Source organism: Trachinotus anak, unplaced genomic scaffold (genome assembly GCF_046630095.1).
Source record: "Trachinotus anak isolate AG129_WGS33_773 ecotype Australia unplaced genomic scaffold, CSIRO_AGI_Tana_v1 ptg000028l, whole genome shotgun sequence".
In the NCBI taxonomy this organism is placed as follows: Eukaryota; Metazoa; Chordata; class Actinopteri; order Carangiformes; family Carangidae; genus Trachinotus; species Trachinotus anak.
This window is the reverse complement of record NW_027273879.1, coordinates 22149931-22165670: the sequence shown is the minus strand read 5'-3', so window position 1 is coordinate 22165670 and position 15740 is coordinate 22149931. Positions and strand designations below refer to the sequence as shown.

General features: G+C 43.8%; 2 protein-coding genes across 2 annotated transcripts; one reads left to right on the top strand and one right to left on the bottom strand.

Moving 5' to 3' along the window:
- Nucleotides 1-143: 143 nt before the first annotated feature.
- pomk (protein O-mannose kinase) lies at nucleotides 144-5850 on the top strand. The gene is made up of 3 exons (XM_071466592.1): nucleotides 144-295; nucleotides 1194-1463; nucleotides 4604-5850. The coding sequence occupies exons 2-3, from the start codon at nucleotides 1206-1208 to the stop codon at nucleotides 5372-5374; spliced, it is 1029 nt and encodes a 342-aa protein (XP_071322693.1). The 5' UTR covers nucleotides 144-295; nucleotides 1194-1205; the 3' UTR covers nucleotides 5375-5850.
- Nucleotides 5851-6997: 1147 nt separating this feature from the next.
- Nucleotides 6998-13453, bottom strand: LOC139611819 (thyrotropin receptor-like). Its single transcript, XM_071466756.1, has 11 exons — nucleotides 13244-13453; nucleotides 13078-13149; nucleotides 11965-12039; nucleotides 11672-11746; nucleotides 11444-11518; nucleotides 11281-11358; nucleotides 11008-11076; nucleotides 10744-10821; nucleotides 9718-9906; nucleotides 7860-8943; nucleotides 6998-7787 (listed from the first exon to the last, which is right to left on the bottom strand). The coding sequence occupies exons 1-11, from the start codon at nucleotides 13405-13407 to the stop codon at nucleotides 7647-7649; spliced, it is 2100 nt and encodes a 699-aa protein (XP_071322857.1). The 5' UTR covers nucleotides 13408-13453; the 3' UTR covers nucleotides 6998-7646.
- Between the last annotated feature and the right edge of the window lie 2287 nt (nucleotides 13454-15740).

Below are 15740 nucleotides of genomic sequence, written 5' to 3'. Positions count from 1 at the left end.
CACAGACACACACAGACACAGACAGACACAGACAGACACAGACAGACACAGACAGACAGACACACACACGAAGTTTGGAACTGGGCTTTATAGTCTGACAAATTATGAATAAAATATAAGTGTTTATTTCTGTAGAGGATATGTGGCTTTTATTGTGTAAATCTCACCGGAAGTTTTCTACATGGCTGTTGGTGGAATGGACTTGTGTGTTGAACTCATGCTAATAGCGGACGGGTTGTTGTCGTCTTAGTGTGTCTGCTGAATCATAAGACCATGTGAACCTGTGCCGCTGCAGGTATGTTGGTAAATGTCTGGGTCTGATGTTCGGTTGTCGTTTTCCTTGTTTTAGCCTCGTTAGCCTGACTGGACGTTAGCTCTCTGTGCTATGCTGAGTTTTGCCCGTTCATAACTAATGAACACAGCCACAGCTCCCAGACTCTGTGATGACTTCTACAGCAATGTACTGTTTAAAAAAAAATCCTCTTTGTCGGGTTCATCAGTACTGATAAACGATCTGAAGTCTATAGTCAAAGATCGTTTAGAGTCATTGCTGTTTTATTAGACTATTTGAAGCTGAGCGGCCCGAGGAACAAGCCTCCGTAGCCACTAGAGGGCCCCAGTGAGCTGTGCTGGCAGCTACTGGGTTATTACTATTCTATTGGATTTATCAGTTATGTCTCCTCCCGAACGTCTTGTGATCCAGATGTTCAGGTGGTTTGTAGCAGGAACCAAATTAACCACAGAGGTCTCCGTGTAAACGGACAGGGTGTTTAAAACCAGTAGAAACACCAAATAAAGCAGTTTCACATCAAAAATCAGTGTTTCTCCAACACTGTTCTGAAACATGCGTCTGAGGGGCAGGGAGCTCTAACATTTACTCAGAAAACTTCAGATCTAGACGTCTGATGATTAAAGTCCTTCATTTGGTTCACATATATAGTTGAAAAAAGCCAAGATGTAAAAAGTGTATCATAAAAATGTGACTTAAAACTGAATAAAAAGTCAGTTATACACAGTATAGGAGTACAAGAGGAGGAGGCATCTCTGAGCGTTACAGAGAAGAGCCTGTTATCTCAGATAAGAAATCAGCCAATCCAGAGCGGCAGTACTGATGCCAGTGTGTTCCGTTTGTCTTCACTGGTCTGAGCTGTACCTGGTAAACTGAGCCCCTCTCACCTTTCTCTCCCTTTCAGATACACAGCAACATGGGTCACAGCAGTGGCAGCAGGGCTCCAGTGGTGGTGGTGTGCCTTGCTGCCTTGCTCCTCAGTAATGTCTTGATCTACCTCTACCTGGCTTCTGTGTATCAGAGTGATGTGCAGCTGGTGTCCTCTCATACTGGCTGTCTGCCTCAACATTTTAAAATGGCCACCATGAAGAACTGCACCCCTTGGCTCCAGTGTTCACAGATCAGTGCAGAGGTGCGCCAGCTGAAGCTGGTGGGCCAAGGAGCTGTGAAGAAGGTAGACAGTCGTCTTCACTATGTGTTGCATTATGGATCAAAAAAATGACCTAATACCTACAGAAAACCTCAGGTCATGTCAGTGCCTCATCCTGTTTGAATGCAAGATTCACCAGCCTGATCCGCAGAATCAAAATCAATTATACTGCGTCAACCCTAACCCTAACCCACAGCTGGAGGCGTTATGTTTTCAGGTCTCCATCCTCCGTAGGTCAAGTTGTCGCGAGCATGATATCTCAGTAACATCTCACTCAAGGGATTTTCTTTGAATTTGGCACAAACATTCATTTGGAGTTAAGGGTGAAGTGATTGGATTTTGAAGGTCAAAGGTCAAAGTCACTGTGACCTCACAAAACATGTTTTTGTCTATTACTTTAAAATGCATTTGCTAATGATGACGTGATATAACTTAAATGTCTGATAAGTGATGACATTTTATATTCAAAAGGTGAAAGGTCACCTTAACTGTAACATCATAATGTTCTGTAAAAACACTGCTGACTGTAAATCAGAAAGGAGAGACTGTGGTGGAGGAAATGACAAGGTGATTCTAGTTGATTACTTTATGTTGACAGAATTTAAAAAAATTTTGAACTCATGGGTGAGGGCACATGCAGCACCCTGACAGTACACAGGACACACACTACTGGTCATTTATAGGCGAGTGTCTTCTATGTTTTAGTTTTCTCATAATAACTTCATTCTGTTAAAACTTCTTCACCATCACCAGAGACAAACACTAATGGACCAGAGTCCAGCTCAGATAACCACAGAGGCTGTCCTCCACACTGAAAATGTAACGTGCTGTGTGCTAAGCTTAGCTAACCGGATGCAAGCTGCTGCATTATATTTAGCAGACAGATATGAGATCTTCTTATCCAACTTACCAATGAGTGTATTTTCCAAACTATCATCACCATCGCCATCACTGTTGGGTGTGGTCACAAACACAATTAACCACACCTGTCTTAAAGAGAATGGCTACGACCACACTGATACATTTTCATTTTAAAACAGTGCTCAGAAAACATCACTGTCCACACCAACACACCTGAAACTATGTCATTGTTTCCAAAGGTCTCTGTTTCTGTCCGTCTAGACTACAACACAACCCTGGAGTTTTAGACCCAAACAGGTCTAGCAGTGTTTCTGAAGACTCTGGAGGAGAGTGGATGGTGGAGGAAACAGAGAAGAAGAGATGAGTTTAAAACTAAAACATAGAAGAATAGATGAGTTTAAAACTGAAACGTGTCAGTGTGGGCGGGGCCTAAGGTGACTTAACTGGTGTGCTTCACCTGTCACCTGTCTGAATTTACATCAAGTTTACAAGGGAACACATCTGACTTTCTTCGGACTGAGTTTGGGACTTCCCCAGACTTCACTGATTGAATTACCCACAATTCACTGCAGTAGTAATGTAGTCTTCAATTTAATTCAATTTTATTTGTGTAGCGCCAAATCATAATATACATTATCTCGAGGCACTTTACAGGGTCAGGTCAAGACCTTACTTTGTTATAGAGAAAAACCCAACAGTTCCCACAAAGAGCAAGCGCTTGGCGACGGGGGGGAGGAAAAACTCCCTTTTAACAGGAAGAAACCTCCAACAGAACCAGGCTAAGGGTGGGCGGCCGTCTGCCTCGACCGGTTGGGTTTAGGAGGAGAAAGGGGGGGTGGTGGGAGGAGAGAGGAGAAAAGAGAGGGAGAGAGACCAGGAACAGCTGTGTAGGTAATGGTGTTATCAATAATAATGACAGATAACAGTGGTTAATAGTAATGATGAGTAGTGGTGGATCTGGATCCTGCTGGGAGAGAGAGAGAGGAGAAGCACAAACTACAGGGGAGAGAAAAAAAATACAAAGTTAATGGCATAAAGTAGTCGAGAGAGAGAGAGAGAGAGAGAGAGAGAGAGAGAGAGAGCCCAGTGCATCATGGGAATCCCCAGCAGTCTAGCTCTGTAGCAGCATAACTAAGGGATGGTTCAGGACATACCTGAGCCAGCCCTAACTATAAGCTTTGCTAAACAGGACAGTTTTAAGCCTGGTCTTAAAGGTAGGGTGCCTCCTGAACCCACACTGGGAGCTGGTTCCACAGGAGAGGAGCCTGATAGCTGAAGGCCCATTCTGCTCTTACAAACTCTAGGAACCCACAAGTAGACCTGTATTTAGAGAGCGAAGTGTCCTATTGGGAAAATAGGGAACTATAAGCTCTCCAAGGTACGATGGTGCCTGACCATTAATGGCTTTGTAGGTGAGGAGGAGGATTTTAAATTCTATTCTGGATTTTACAGGGAGCCAATGCAGAGAAGCTAACACAGGAGAGATGTGATCTCGTTTCGTAGTTCCTGTCATTACTCGTGCTTCAGTATTTTGGATTAATTGGAGGTTTTTTACTGAATTTTTGGGACATCCTGACAATAAAGAATTACAGTAGTCCAGTCTTGAGGTAACAAATGCATGAAGCTTTTCAGCAGCCTTTAGACACAGAATGTGTCTGATTTTTGCAATGTCTTGCAGCTTCACAAACTTGATGGTGAGCACAGTATAAATATCAGAAACCGACCAGGTCCCAGGCTGTGAGTCCAGATGTGGACATCCTGTGGGTCTGGTCTTTACAGTGATACACTACATCACTGCTGTAACAATGCTTTTCCTGCATAGAAGGAGCAAAGCCTTAGTTTAATGCTGCAAAATCAACCACCAGAGCAAAGTAGGTGTGTCTACATGTGATTAATTATTTTATTCTTACAGATTTGTGTTGTATTGAAATGTGATGACACCAACAGAAGATGTTTCAGAACTTCATATCCCTCTATTTGTTTCCTTCAAAGTTTTAACCTTCCCCTTTGTTTGTTTATATGGTTCTTGGTGTGATGACCTATACATTCAGTTGTCAGGCTAAAGGTCTCATGGTCTTGATGCAGGTGACTGTTTACCAGTCTACTGTTTACTGTGGCAGTATAAAGACTGGTGTATAGGTCACCCTGTATATCACCTGGGGAGTGAATTTCATGCTGATGTCATTAATGCACACCTGCTGAAGTAGTGAGTATTTAAGAGAAGAACACAAACATGTTGTTGCATGAAGCTCATCGTGATTTGTCGTGGTCACTTCTAACCTTGTCCGCTTTCCTCTGCTCAGGTCTACCTGGCTGAGTGGAGAGCTCAGAAGGTGGCGCTGTCCAGACTGTCCTCTCCGGATTACCTGGAGGACTTCGTCCATGGACTGTCAATGTTACAGGCCTTGCAGGGCCCCCGGGTAGTGCAGTTGGTGGGGTTTTGCCTTGAAGACCACACCCTGGTCACAGAGCACCACCCACATGGCTCATTGCTTAACTTGGATGATGTTCTTGCACAAGAGCAGCACCAGCAACATAACACGTGGCAGACACGTCTGAGGCTGGCGATGGACTACGTCTCTGTCCTCCATTACCTCCACAACAGCCCCGCTGGGCGCCGTGTCATGTGCGACTCCAGCAGCCTGGAGAAAACACTCTCCCAGTTCCTGCTGACAAATGACTTTCACCTGGTCGTGAACGATCTGGATGCGCTGCCTGAGGTGGACCCGTCCAGAGGCTTGTTGGTGAAGTGTGGCCACCGAGAGCTCACTGGGGACTTTGTGGCCCCGGAGCAGCTGTGGCCCTTCAGAGATAGCGGGGAGCCATTTTCAGACGACCTCATGCCTGAGTACGATGAGATGACAGATATCTGGAAGATCCCAGATGTGACGTGGTTCCTGATGGGGAGGGTACCTGGAGGAGATGTAGTCCACTTCCATCTGTTTCAGATCCATGATGAGTGTAAGAAGGAGGACCCCAGGCGCCGGCCCTCAGCTGTGGATGTTTTAAAGGTGTACAAGTCAGTCTACAGCAGCATGGTCCGAGACAGTGCTGGCTTCAGAGACATGCTGTAGAGTGGGACTCAGTCAGTTATTGTCTTATTTTATATCAGAACTTGTCTGGATGTGTTACTGTTTTCATACAAGGCCTCAAGAAGGAGCAGAGAGTTGACGACTTCTTATTCAACAATATGTAAATATAAGCAGCAGAGGAGGTTGGCTACTGTTTGACTGTAGTGAATCCACTGACTGAGATTAATGACAGCAACATGTTTGAGAAGTAACTATATGATTTCCACCTTTGTAGACTGCTGTTGTTAGCCTGCTAGCTATGTTAGCTTCTTCAGTTTATGTTTACAGTGCCACCCATTCTACTTCCTGTCCTACTTCCTGGTGACATCAGGTCTGCACCAGGCCAAGATGAGCAGGGCCATCAGAGTGTCTGTGTCTGGGACCACATGTAAGAAGATGTCTGTTAAATGAATTTGTACTAAAAAAAAAAATTTAAAAAAAGAAAAAATTGTTCATTATTAATAAAACATTGGATCATTTTTTCAAGTCCATCTTAATACTGACACATATGTGCATGTTCCTTATGTCATGCAAACTACAAATAGATCTTCCTACAGTACATTGTAACAGGCTCAGAGGCTGGGACGGTGACAGGGGTTGTGGATGAGACCTCAGTTACAGAGACTTAACAGCAGCACCACAGGGAAAAGATGAGAAAAACTCAACTTTATGCAAATACCCTCTGATGCAGTATGAGCAACAACCAGGCAGAGCGAGTCACACTCATTTTAATGCCACACAAACTGGAACACAGAGTTGTTTACTTGCTGCTGCAGCAGGGTGTAGAAAGTAAAATAGTGTAGCAGGAAATGAAAAACTTCCCTCTGTGTTGTACTGTCCAGTACAACACAGCTCATTTACATACAGTCTTACACTGTATGTAAATGAGGTGCTCAGTGCAACACAGAGCTGCACAACAGGCCAGAGACAGAGGCTGCCTACTACTTTGTATCTGTATGTGTCGACACAGCAGAAGAGAAGGGGGACAGAATCCACAGTCCTCTGTGCAAAACTGGGATCTCAAGTTTAACTGAGGCTAATAATGAGGCCTCAGTCTGATCTGAATTAGACAAATCAAGTGGCCACTTCCAAAGCCAGGCCTCTTAGGAAGAAATTCCCTCTTGTACTGGCACAAAGAGGTAAAGATGATTAACTCTCCAGTAGCTCCCTGTCGACTGGTATTTCTCCTTCCCACTGTAAACATGCCACTGTTTACCTCCTCTTAGAGAAGGCCTCTAAGGATCTTTTTGTTGTAGGTCATTTTAGACCTGTCTCTCAGCTGGCACTTTATCTAAGATTTACATTACATTACATTTACTCATTTGGCAGATGCTTTTACCCAAGGCGACTTACAGGTTAAATTTCAATAAAATGTGTTCACCGAACATTTCTTTTATCAACATTATCAAATTGAACAAACATGTTACTGTGGTTTTTGTTCTCTAGAGAGCTATGAGACGGTTCTCTTTGATAATGTACTCCACTGGAGCCTTTATATATTATTATATCATCATGTATGATGATTACATCACACATGATAATGTAATCATGTAATCAATCAATATTATCACATGAGTAAGCCAGTAGTCATTACTACATTATTACATTACATTATAACACTTTAACCTCAGTACAGAAATGAAACTTTATTTAATGTGAAAATATGAAATACACATGTTCATAGATGACCAGTAACCTGGGTAATACAGTTATACAGTGATATTAATAACCAGGTCATATTCAAAGCCAGGATGGGACATAACATGAACTGTTGGGTTACCTGTGGGGATAACTGTGGGGATAACTGTGAGGTTAACTTGCAGATGTTCTGTCTTTTGAGGTATTCATGGTGTCATACTCGGTTGTTCACTTTGAAGTTGCCCCTGCTGACCTGCACACCTCCACAAATCTGACCAAACATGACATGACCCTGACTCTGGGGGTGCTGGTTTGGAAAGGTTACGTCAGTCATCAGACAGGAGAGCCGTTTAAGACACTGTGAGACAACCAGACAACCCTCAAGTGGCAACATACTGAAGCTTTTACTCCCTCACACTCTTATCTTTACATTTTCTGAGCAGTTTAAGACACATTTCCTCTAATTTTCTGTAAGTCTTTACTTTTACTGTCATCACCTGCAGGTTAACATTTAATCATTATTTACTTTACATGATTTGAACATGAAAATGAACCAAACTAGGGATGTGTCAGCATTTTGAGATGTGGGTGTCGGACTACAGGGCACATACTGGAGATTCATACTGATGGGCTGGCTTCAGTACAGGTGTGCCTGCCACTGGCACAGCCCCATCCGTCTCAGCAACATCAGGATGTCTCGGTGAAATGCTTTTGTCAGAATTACATAAAAAAATGGGTGTGCACAAGAGTTTAGAGGATAGAAAAGCACCAGCAGCACCTGTGGAAGAAAACAAAAATCAGCCTTTATTTTACACACACTGAAGAAAATCAGGATTCAAGCTAGTCGCACCTTTGAATCAGTGAGGGTCATCAGTGGTTGGTGGAAAGCTGCAGATAAGCCATAGAAGCAAATGGGAGCCAGACACAGGAAGCTGGTGAAAATGAGAACAGCCATGCGTTTGGCCATGCTGGTGTCACTCCTGCTGGACTGGTGCTGCGGATTGTGCACCATGCAGTAGATGTGGAGGTAACATAAGCACACCACCATAAAAGCAATTAAGTTAATCATCAGAATGGAGACCACATAGGCCTGAGCAGCAGCAGTAGCAGTGTCCATGGGTAAGCAGATGCTCACTCTCTGGTAGCTGCTCACACCAAACAACGGCAGCAGTGCGAGGACCACACACTGCAGCCAGCCCACAAGCATCAGCACAGCCGCATGACGTAACCTCATGTTTCTGTCCGGCCTCATGGCAAAGAAGATGGCGTGCCAGCGCTGAAGGCTGATTAAAGTTAATGTGTACACAGACAGCTCACTAGCAAATACTGATAATGTCCCTGCTAGACTGCAGCCACTTCCTGTTTGCCAGGCAATAGCATAGTGGTAATAATGGGAGTGTGTGTAAAGGTCAACAGATGCAATGATCAGTAAGTACATCCCCATACAGAAGTCTGCAAACGCCAGGTGACCCATGAGGAAGCGTGTAACAGACAACTTCTGGCGGCTGGTCAGCAAGATGAACATCACCAGGAGGTTAGCTGAGATGGCTAACAGACTCACTACCCACACCAGCACCCTCAGGAAGCCTCGACTCATCACGTCCTCACAGGGGTTCAGGGCGTCAGGCAGGGGGCTGCACAAAGGCCCATGATCATCTGTGTGAAGGTCATCACACAATGCAAAGTCAAAACCTTCACTGAACTGCTCTGTGGGTAACTCCACAGTAAACACCCCCTCAGTCTCTGACTGCTCAGATGGACAAATGGGGGTCTTGTAGTAAGGATTGTGATTTGTGGTGCCAGCAGTTGTGAGACTGTGTTTCAGACGCTGGTAGATTTTGTGTCCCAGATACTTCTGAGAGACACGTGCAGAGGATCCCTGCAGCTTCCCCAGAGCAGTCCGGGTCAGGTTACAGACAACAGCCTCAGAGAGTCTTGAACACAGATGATAAGTATTATTAATCAGAATCAACCACAACACTTTTTAGATGCATGAAAATGATGAAAGTCTGAAGGTGCGCAAGGTCAAAACCTGTGGATTGCAGAAACACGCACTGTCACTTAACAATGCTTCATCCAACAAAACCACAGACCACCAGGACCATATATAGTACATATAAACATAACCTGTGAAGGTAAGGCAAATGAGCTCCTCAAAAGATAAACTGAATATAATCTGAAAGAATAAGTCTGTATACAAGAGAGCATAAAGGAACAGATTCAAAGATGAAGCAAATACATAAATGAATAAGTGAAGAAATAATTTCAAACATTATGTTGGTTTTGAAAGAGCAGAATTTAATCATGTTTTTCATATGTCTTAAAAACTGTGAAAAGAGGTCAATATTACCTGAAAATCACATAATGGAGGAAATCCATAAAAATCACAACAGTCAAAGATCACCAACAACCACATCCTGTGTGTCATACTGGACTCATACTGGACTCAGGTGGACCTGATGTTTGGGTCCAGGTGGCCCTGTCTCCTCTCATGTGTATCAGTGATCTCAGGTTGGTGTTCATAGGAATGACTCAATGAATTTCACTCACTAACATGGTGGCCATCATCAACAAAAAGTGAAAACTAGCTCTGTTTCCATTTCACTGACATCAGTCCAGACCTGAGCAGCCTCAGTAAGTCTGGGGGTGTTGTGTATGTGGGGGCAGGAGGAACTGCAGAGGTAAACACTCTCTATTGTCTTACTCACCCTCTCCATCTTTTCAGCAGTTTCAGACCGCAGCAGTGGCTCGGGAAGGTCAGTTCAGCTCGCTGTAAATGGACAAAGGCCCCAAAGGGGGGCAGAGCTTTGAGGGCCCAAGTGTTTTTAGCCTGGAACTTTTCAACGGCCTCCATGCCTCTTGAGGGCAAAGAGCTAAGTTTGGTTTCTGAAATGTCTCTGGAACAAAAGACAAAGCACCCAGGTTACGTCACAAAGCTGAAGCTGATCCTGAAGACAGACTCAGACTCAGACTCCTCAGACTCAGACTCAGAGTTAGACTCACTCAGACTCAGACAGACTCAGACTCCTCAGACTCATTCAGACTCAGAGTCAGACTCATACAGACTCAGAGTCAGACTCATACAGACTCAGACAGACTCAGACTCCTCAGACTCCTCAGACTCGGACACAGACTCAGACTCAGACTCAGACTCAGACAGAGTCAGACTCAGACTCAGACTCGGACACAGACTCAGACTCAGACTCAGAGTTAGACTCACTCAGACTCAGACAGACTCAGACTCCTCAGACTCATTCAGACTCAGAGTCAGACTCATACAGACTCAGACAGACTCAGACTCCTCAGACTCCTCAGACTCCTCAGACTCAGACTCGGACACAGACTCAGACTCAGACTCAGACTCAGACAGAGTCAGACTCAGACTCAGACTCAGACTCGGACACAGACTCAGACTCAGACTCAGAGTTAGACTCACTCAGACTCAGACAGACTCAGACTCCTCAGACTCATTCAGACTCAGAGTCAGACTCATACAGACTCAGACAGACTCAGACAGACTCAGACTCCTCAGACTCATTCAGACTCAGAGTCAGACTCATACAGACTCAGACAGACTCAGACTCCTCAGACTCCTCAGACTCAGACTCGGACACAGACTCAGACTCAGACTCAGACAGAGTCAGAGTCAGACTCAGACTCAGACTCAGTCAGACTCAGACTCAGACTCAGACTCAGTCAGACTCAGACAGACTCAGTCACTCAGAGTCACTCACAGGTGAGTCGGGCCCTGAATCACACCAGAAAATGCAAGTTCATCTATTTGTTCCAAATCCAGGTTCCTGTGAAGATACCTGAAGAACAGAGAGCAGGTGAAGGGTCATGTCATCTACTGACTTAAACAAAACTCCACAGTCCTCCATCACTTCATCAACAAATTTTGTATTAATCCAGTCAGGAAATTAAAGCTCAAACACACATTTAATTGTACACAATTAAAACACTATTGTTTCACTGCACTATGACACAAAATGACATACACTTCTTCCAGTCTGGTCCCATTGAAGGCAAAGCTCTGGATCTCCTTCACACCGTTGTTATTCAGCATGCTGAAAAAAAATATACACATTATATTAATAATCTAGTCTCTGTTGAGGTTTAGTCACAGCTCTGCACTGATGCAAACATTTAGTCAAATCACTCTGGTTTAAAGTTGCAAGAGAAAATGAGCAAACATCTAAACCTGTCATGAGGTTGTGACATCAGAGTCTGTGATTAAGTGACAGTAACTATTGGTGAACTGATAGACTCACATGGTCAGAGCATTCTCACATATCCCACTGAAGGCATTCGCAGGGATGACCTGTATGAAGGCGTTCTCCACTATCTCCCTGTTGCAGGAATGAAGGTGAAATATTTTATACCAATTCATTTATTTCATCAAACATAATATTTATTTTTTTAAATTCTACATACAAAATAAAATCCTCTTGGTGGGACTGGATGAACTGTAGTCCAGGAAAGGAGGTGAGACCTGTGTTGGTGATCCCGCTGGTTTCAAACAAACCTCAGTTAGTGCTGGATTATTATTTATAGCATTTATATTATTTATGTTATTTATATCATTTATTGAATGTTTACATTGTTTTCTTGTGAAAATATTTTCTGATACACAGAAACTATAGATAAGAACATTTCACTTACAGGTACTTTAAATTAGGCAGGTCCTTAAATGCCTCTTGGTCAATGAATGACAGTGTTTTGATACCAGTCAGTTGTCTATTGGACACACACACATACACACACATATACACACACACTTCATAAAATGATCTGACTGTTTAATGTTTCTAACAGAGCTCCTTATAAACATAAGGAGCTCTGTATGTGACCTGTCCAGTAGAACTGGTACCAGTGCAGCACACACAGACACTGTGTATTACTGGTACATCAGAGGCTTCATTCCAATCACTACCAGGTGTTGAGAGGTGACGTACATGTGAGTGACTCTGGACAGGTTGTGGAAAGAATGTCTCTCCAGATTTGTTAAAGTGTCATCATCAGAGATGTATCTGAAAAAACACAATACAACATGAAAACAGTCAGATCACTGGCTCACAGTCTTCACCAGAGCTTTAACAACAGCCTGTGGAGTGTTCAGGTTGTAAATTTACAACTGGCTGTAAATGTTACATCAACACTGTCGTGGGCTTTAAGCCTGCAGGTGTAAGTTTATCTGTCACAGCTCACTAATGTCATCAAATCAGTGAGACAGAGGAGTATGTTATATTGTGTGAGATTAATCTGGACTGACAACTGATGAAATCACTGAAACTGCACTAAACATTGGTCTCTATCATCTAATACAGGAACCCACTAAATCAGTGGGCATCAGTAAGCCAGGCCCAGTGGTGGGTGTCAGCCCCAACTGGGTCACCTCAGCTAACAGGTACCAGCTGACTTATAACTGGTGTGGACCAGAGCAGTCTGAAGGGGCAGTGAGGGGGGGCTCGGGATGGATGGGGGAGGAAAACGGATAGCTAAAAGCAGCTTATTAAAAAAACAGAGGAAATCAACTTATGATCAGTCCAATGTGAGGGAAACACATGATCAGGGCTCAGTATAACTGTAGAGAAACCCTAAGAGGCAAGTGATAATTTTATTTTTTTGCCATGATTTTTTTTTTTTTACAGGATTCTTCAGTGTTTGTGTTTGTAATACTCATTTTAGCCACAGGAAGCTGAAGTGCACCATCTCAGTCTAATGAATGACAGGAACACACAGAGAAAGGCTGCCACAAAAAAAATTCACCTCTTTTCAGAGATCAATTTTTTTTATGATCCTGGCAAAAAAATTAATAAAGTAATAATTAGATAAAAAAATCACTTGCCGTCAGGGCTTCCGTAGGTTCTAGGTGATGATGATCCAGTGTTGTTTCTGAAGCAGTAACAGTCATTTTCTACAGTAGGTCTTTGACTGTGTTGGACTATGCAGATTTGGTGGCGCTACTGTCCTCTGTTAGTTTTAATACTGTTTATTTTTCCTGGTTAATGACATTTGTGTTCTGGTTCAGTTTGAAAGAGAAGGGTTAAAAGACCCTAAAATCTTACATGTGAGAAACGTTGGTCAAGTTGGCGAAGGCATTCGGAGGAACAGAGGAAAGTTTGGTCCCTGTGAGCCACCTGAAATAGACAGAAAGAGTCTGGACTCGGTTCAGTCCTGACACTCTGAATAGCCAGATCCTGCAGTCTGAGCTGAAAGAATGTGGGTACTTACACCTCCTGAGTGCTGCAGTGGAAAACAGGCAAGACCTCAGCTCCAACACAGGACACACTGTGGACATCCCAGTCACAGAGGCAGAGAACTGGACAGTGTCCCAGAGATAGAGAGACCTCGACCATCACAGAGAAGAGAACCAGCAGATTCACACCAGTCATCATTGTCAGAGCAGCAAGTTGTGGTGGAGACTCAGTCACAGAGGTTCACAGAAACAATGGGCTGTCCTGGGTTCAGCACAAGAGTGGAAGCAAGAGGGCACTCCTGGATGAGACCTTCAAAATAAAACACATTAACATATTTTTAATGTTTTCTTGTGTAATACAAATTATGTCAAAGTTTAAAATTCAGGTGGACTTCACTATTCAGTTCAATTTAAAATACTTTATTGTCAACACTTTCTTTTGGTGTCAAGATGTAATAACTGGTTTCTAACACATTAAAATGTAACTACATTTTAATGTGTGTTAATTAAATAAAGTGTTAATTAAATTATCTGTTAACAACTATAACTCCTGCTGTGGACACCTATCAGTGGAGGCTACTGATAAAACACAGCTGTAATAATATAAAGTACTAATTATTATATAAGTAAAAATGTTAAATAATAATTACAACTACCTTTATTTATATTTACTTATAATAATCAGATTAAACAGTCCGGCCCCCCTGTAATCTGAACACTGCTCCAGAGGATGCTGGGTCCAGCTCCCACTGCCCAGCTCAGAGGAAGTGACGCTGCAGGAGAGGAGTTAAGAGGCAGACCACTACCTGAGGTCTGAGAGACCTCTATAAACCATGATGTGGATCTGTCCAGGTTCAGGTCCTGATGCTCCTCCACCTGCTCCACCTGTGGGAGGAGGTTTTCTCTTTGCACCACACAGAGCTGCAGGTTCTTCATCACCTCAGTCTCATCAGACCATCACACGTGTTCAGTAGTGCTGTTGAGGTCAGTGATGCAGCAGCTTCCTCTGTGGTCTCCATGGCAACATGACACCATGGTCCATTATGTGTGGTGGACTCATGAACAGAGATGTGAACCAGTTCCTTAAACTGTGACTCTGATCCTCTGTATTGGGCTTTTGGAGTCTCTCCATTAGTCCTCTTCTAGACCTGAACACTGAACCATCAGTGTAGAGACAGTTTGACTGTGGACTGATGAAGATCTGAACTCTCTGAGATATGTTTACCTTTAAAACTCTTCCTAAAATACATCTCTTTGTCTTCCATAAGTACTTTATTTCAGGTCTGAGTTTTCCAGTTTCAGATTTTGCTGTCATTGGCACCGAGGATCTATACTCGGCCCCTTTAGCTGAAGGGTCTCACAATCCTGCCATATGTGGACAACTGGTTGATGGTGCACCAGGACACAGAGACAGTGCTGGCTCATGTGCATATCCTGAGGTTCACAGTGAACTGGAAGTAGGGCAATCTGCAGCCTTGAAAACTGGTGAGCATTTTTGATCTCCACCTCTATTCTTTCACAATGAACGTATGTAAATCCATATAAATCACCATGGTGGAAGTCACTGTGCTGTCTCCATGTAGCAAAGAAGCTACTGACATGGGACGTGGCCTTGACTGGCGTGTCTGAGGGCAAACCACAGGACAGGGCCTCTCCTGAGAGAGTACCCAGTGGAAGTGGCACAAATTTGGGCTCAATACTGGGTGGCCTATGTCAGTTCTTTCGCATCCGTGGAGGTGACCCCTTGCCTTGAATGGTACTCATTCAGGGATCAGAGGGGTAGTTAGGGCATAGACGCGCTCCTTCATTCCTCAAGTTTTCCAGAAGGTTAGGGAGGATCATTATAAATTTGTGGTGGCCTTGATTTCCACACATGATTAAGCTAATACAGGGTCACCTGTGGCAACCACCCTGCGGCTATGGGTCTGGCCTCTGGGAAGTCCATCTCTTGACAGTTAGACGGGGCTACAGCTAATTACTTCCTCAGGTAGAGAATCATTTCAGATTGGTGTCTGGGCATGGACATTGACTCTGTAGCTTTCCTGTACCACTTGGACTTGGACCAAGGCAAGGCAGCCAGTACAATTAACGTTCATGCTCTCACCATTTCTGCATTTCATGGGAGATCGATGGCCTGCCATTGGGTTGGTATCCCTTAGTGTGTCAGTTTCTGAATGGAGCTCAGCACTTGTGTCCAGGCTGTAGCCTGCAAGCACCAAGCACACATATGAGCCTATTGCCAATGCAGACTTGAAAGCTGTGTCTCTTAAGACAGTTTTTCGTTTGGCTCTCTGCTCTGCGAAACAGACTGGAGAGCTGTGTTCACTCTGTTAATGATGATTGTTTATGGTGGAGGGCAGATGGCACAGTGGTGTCACTTTGGCCTAATCTTGCCTTCTTGCCAAAAGTGCTTAATCCCCAGTCCATGAACCAGGTACTGGAGGTGGGTCAGTTTCAACCCTCTTCCTCCTCACAGGCAGAGCAGGAGTTGCTTGCCCTGTGTCCAGCTTTGAGTGTTTATATAACTCGTAC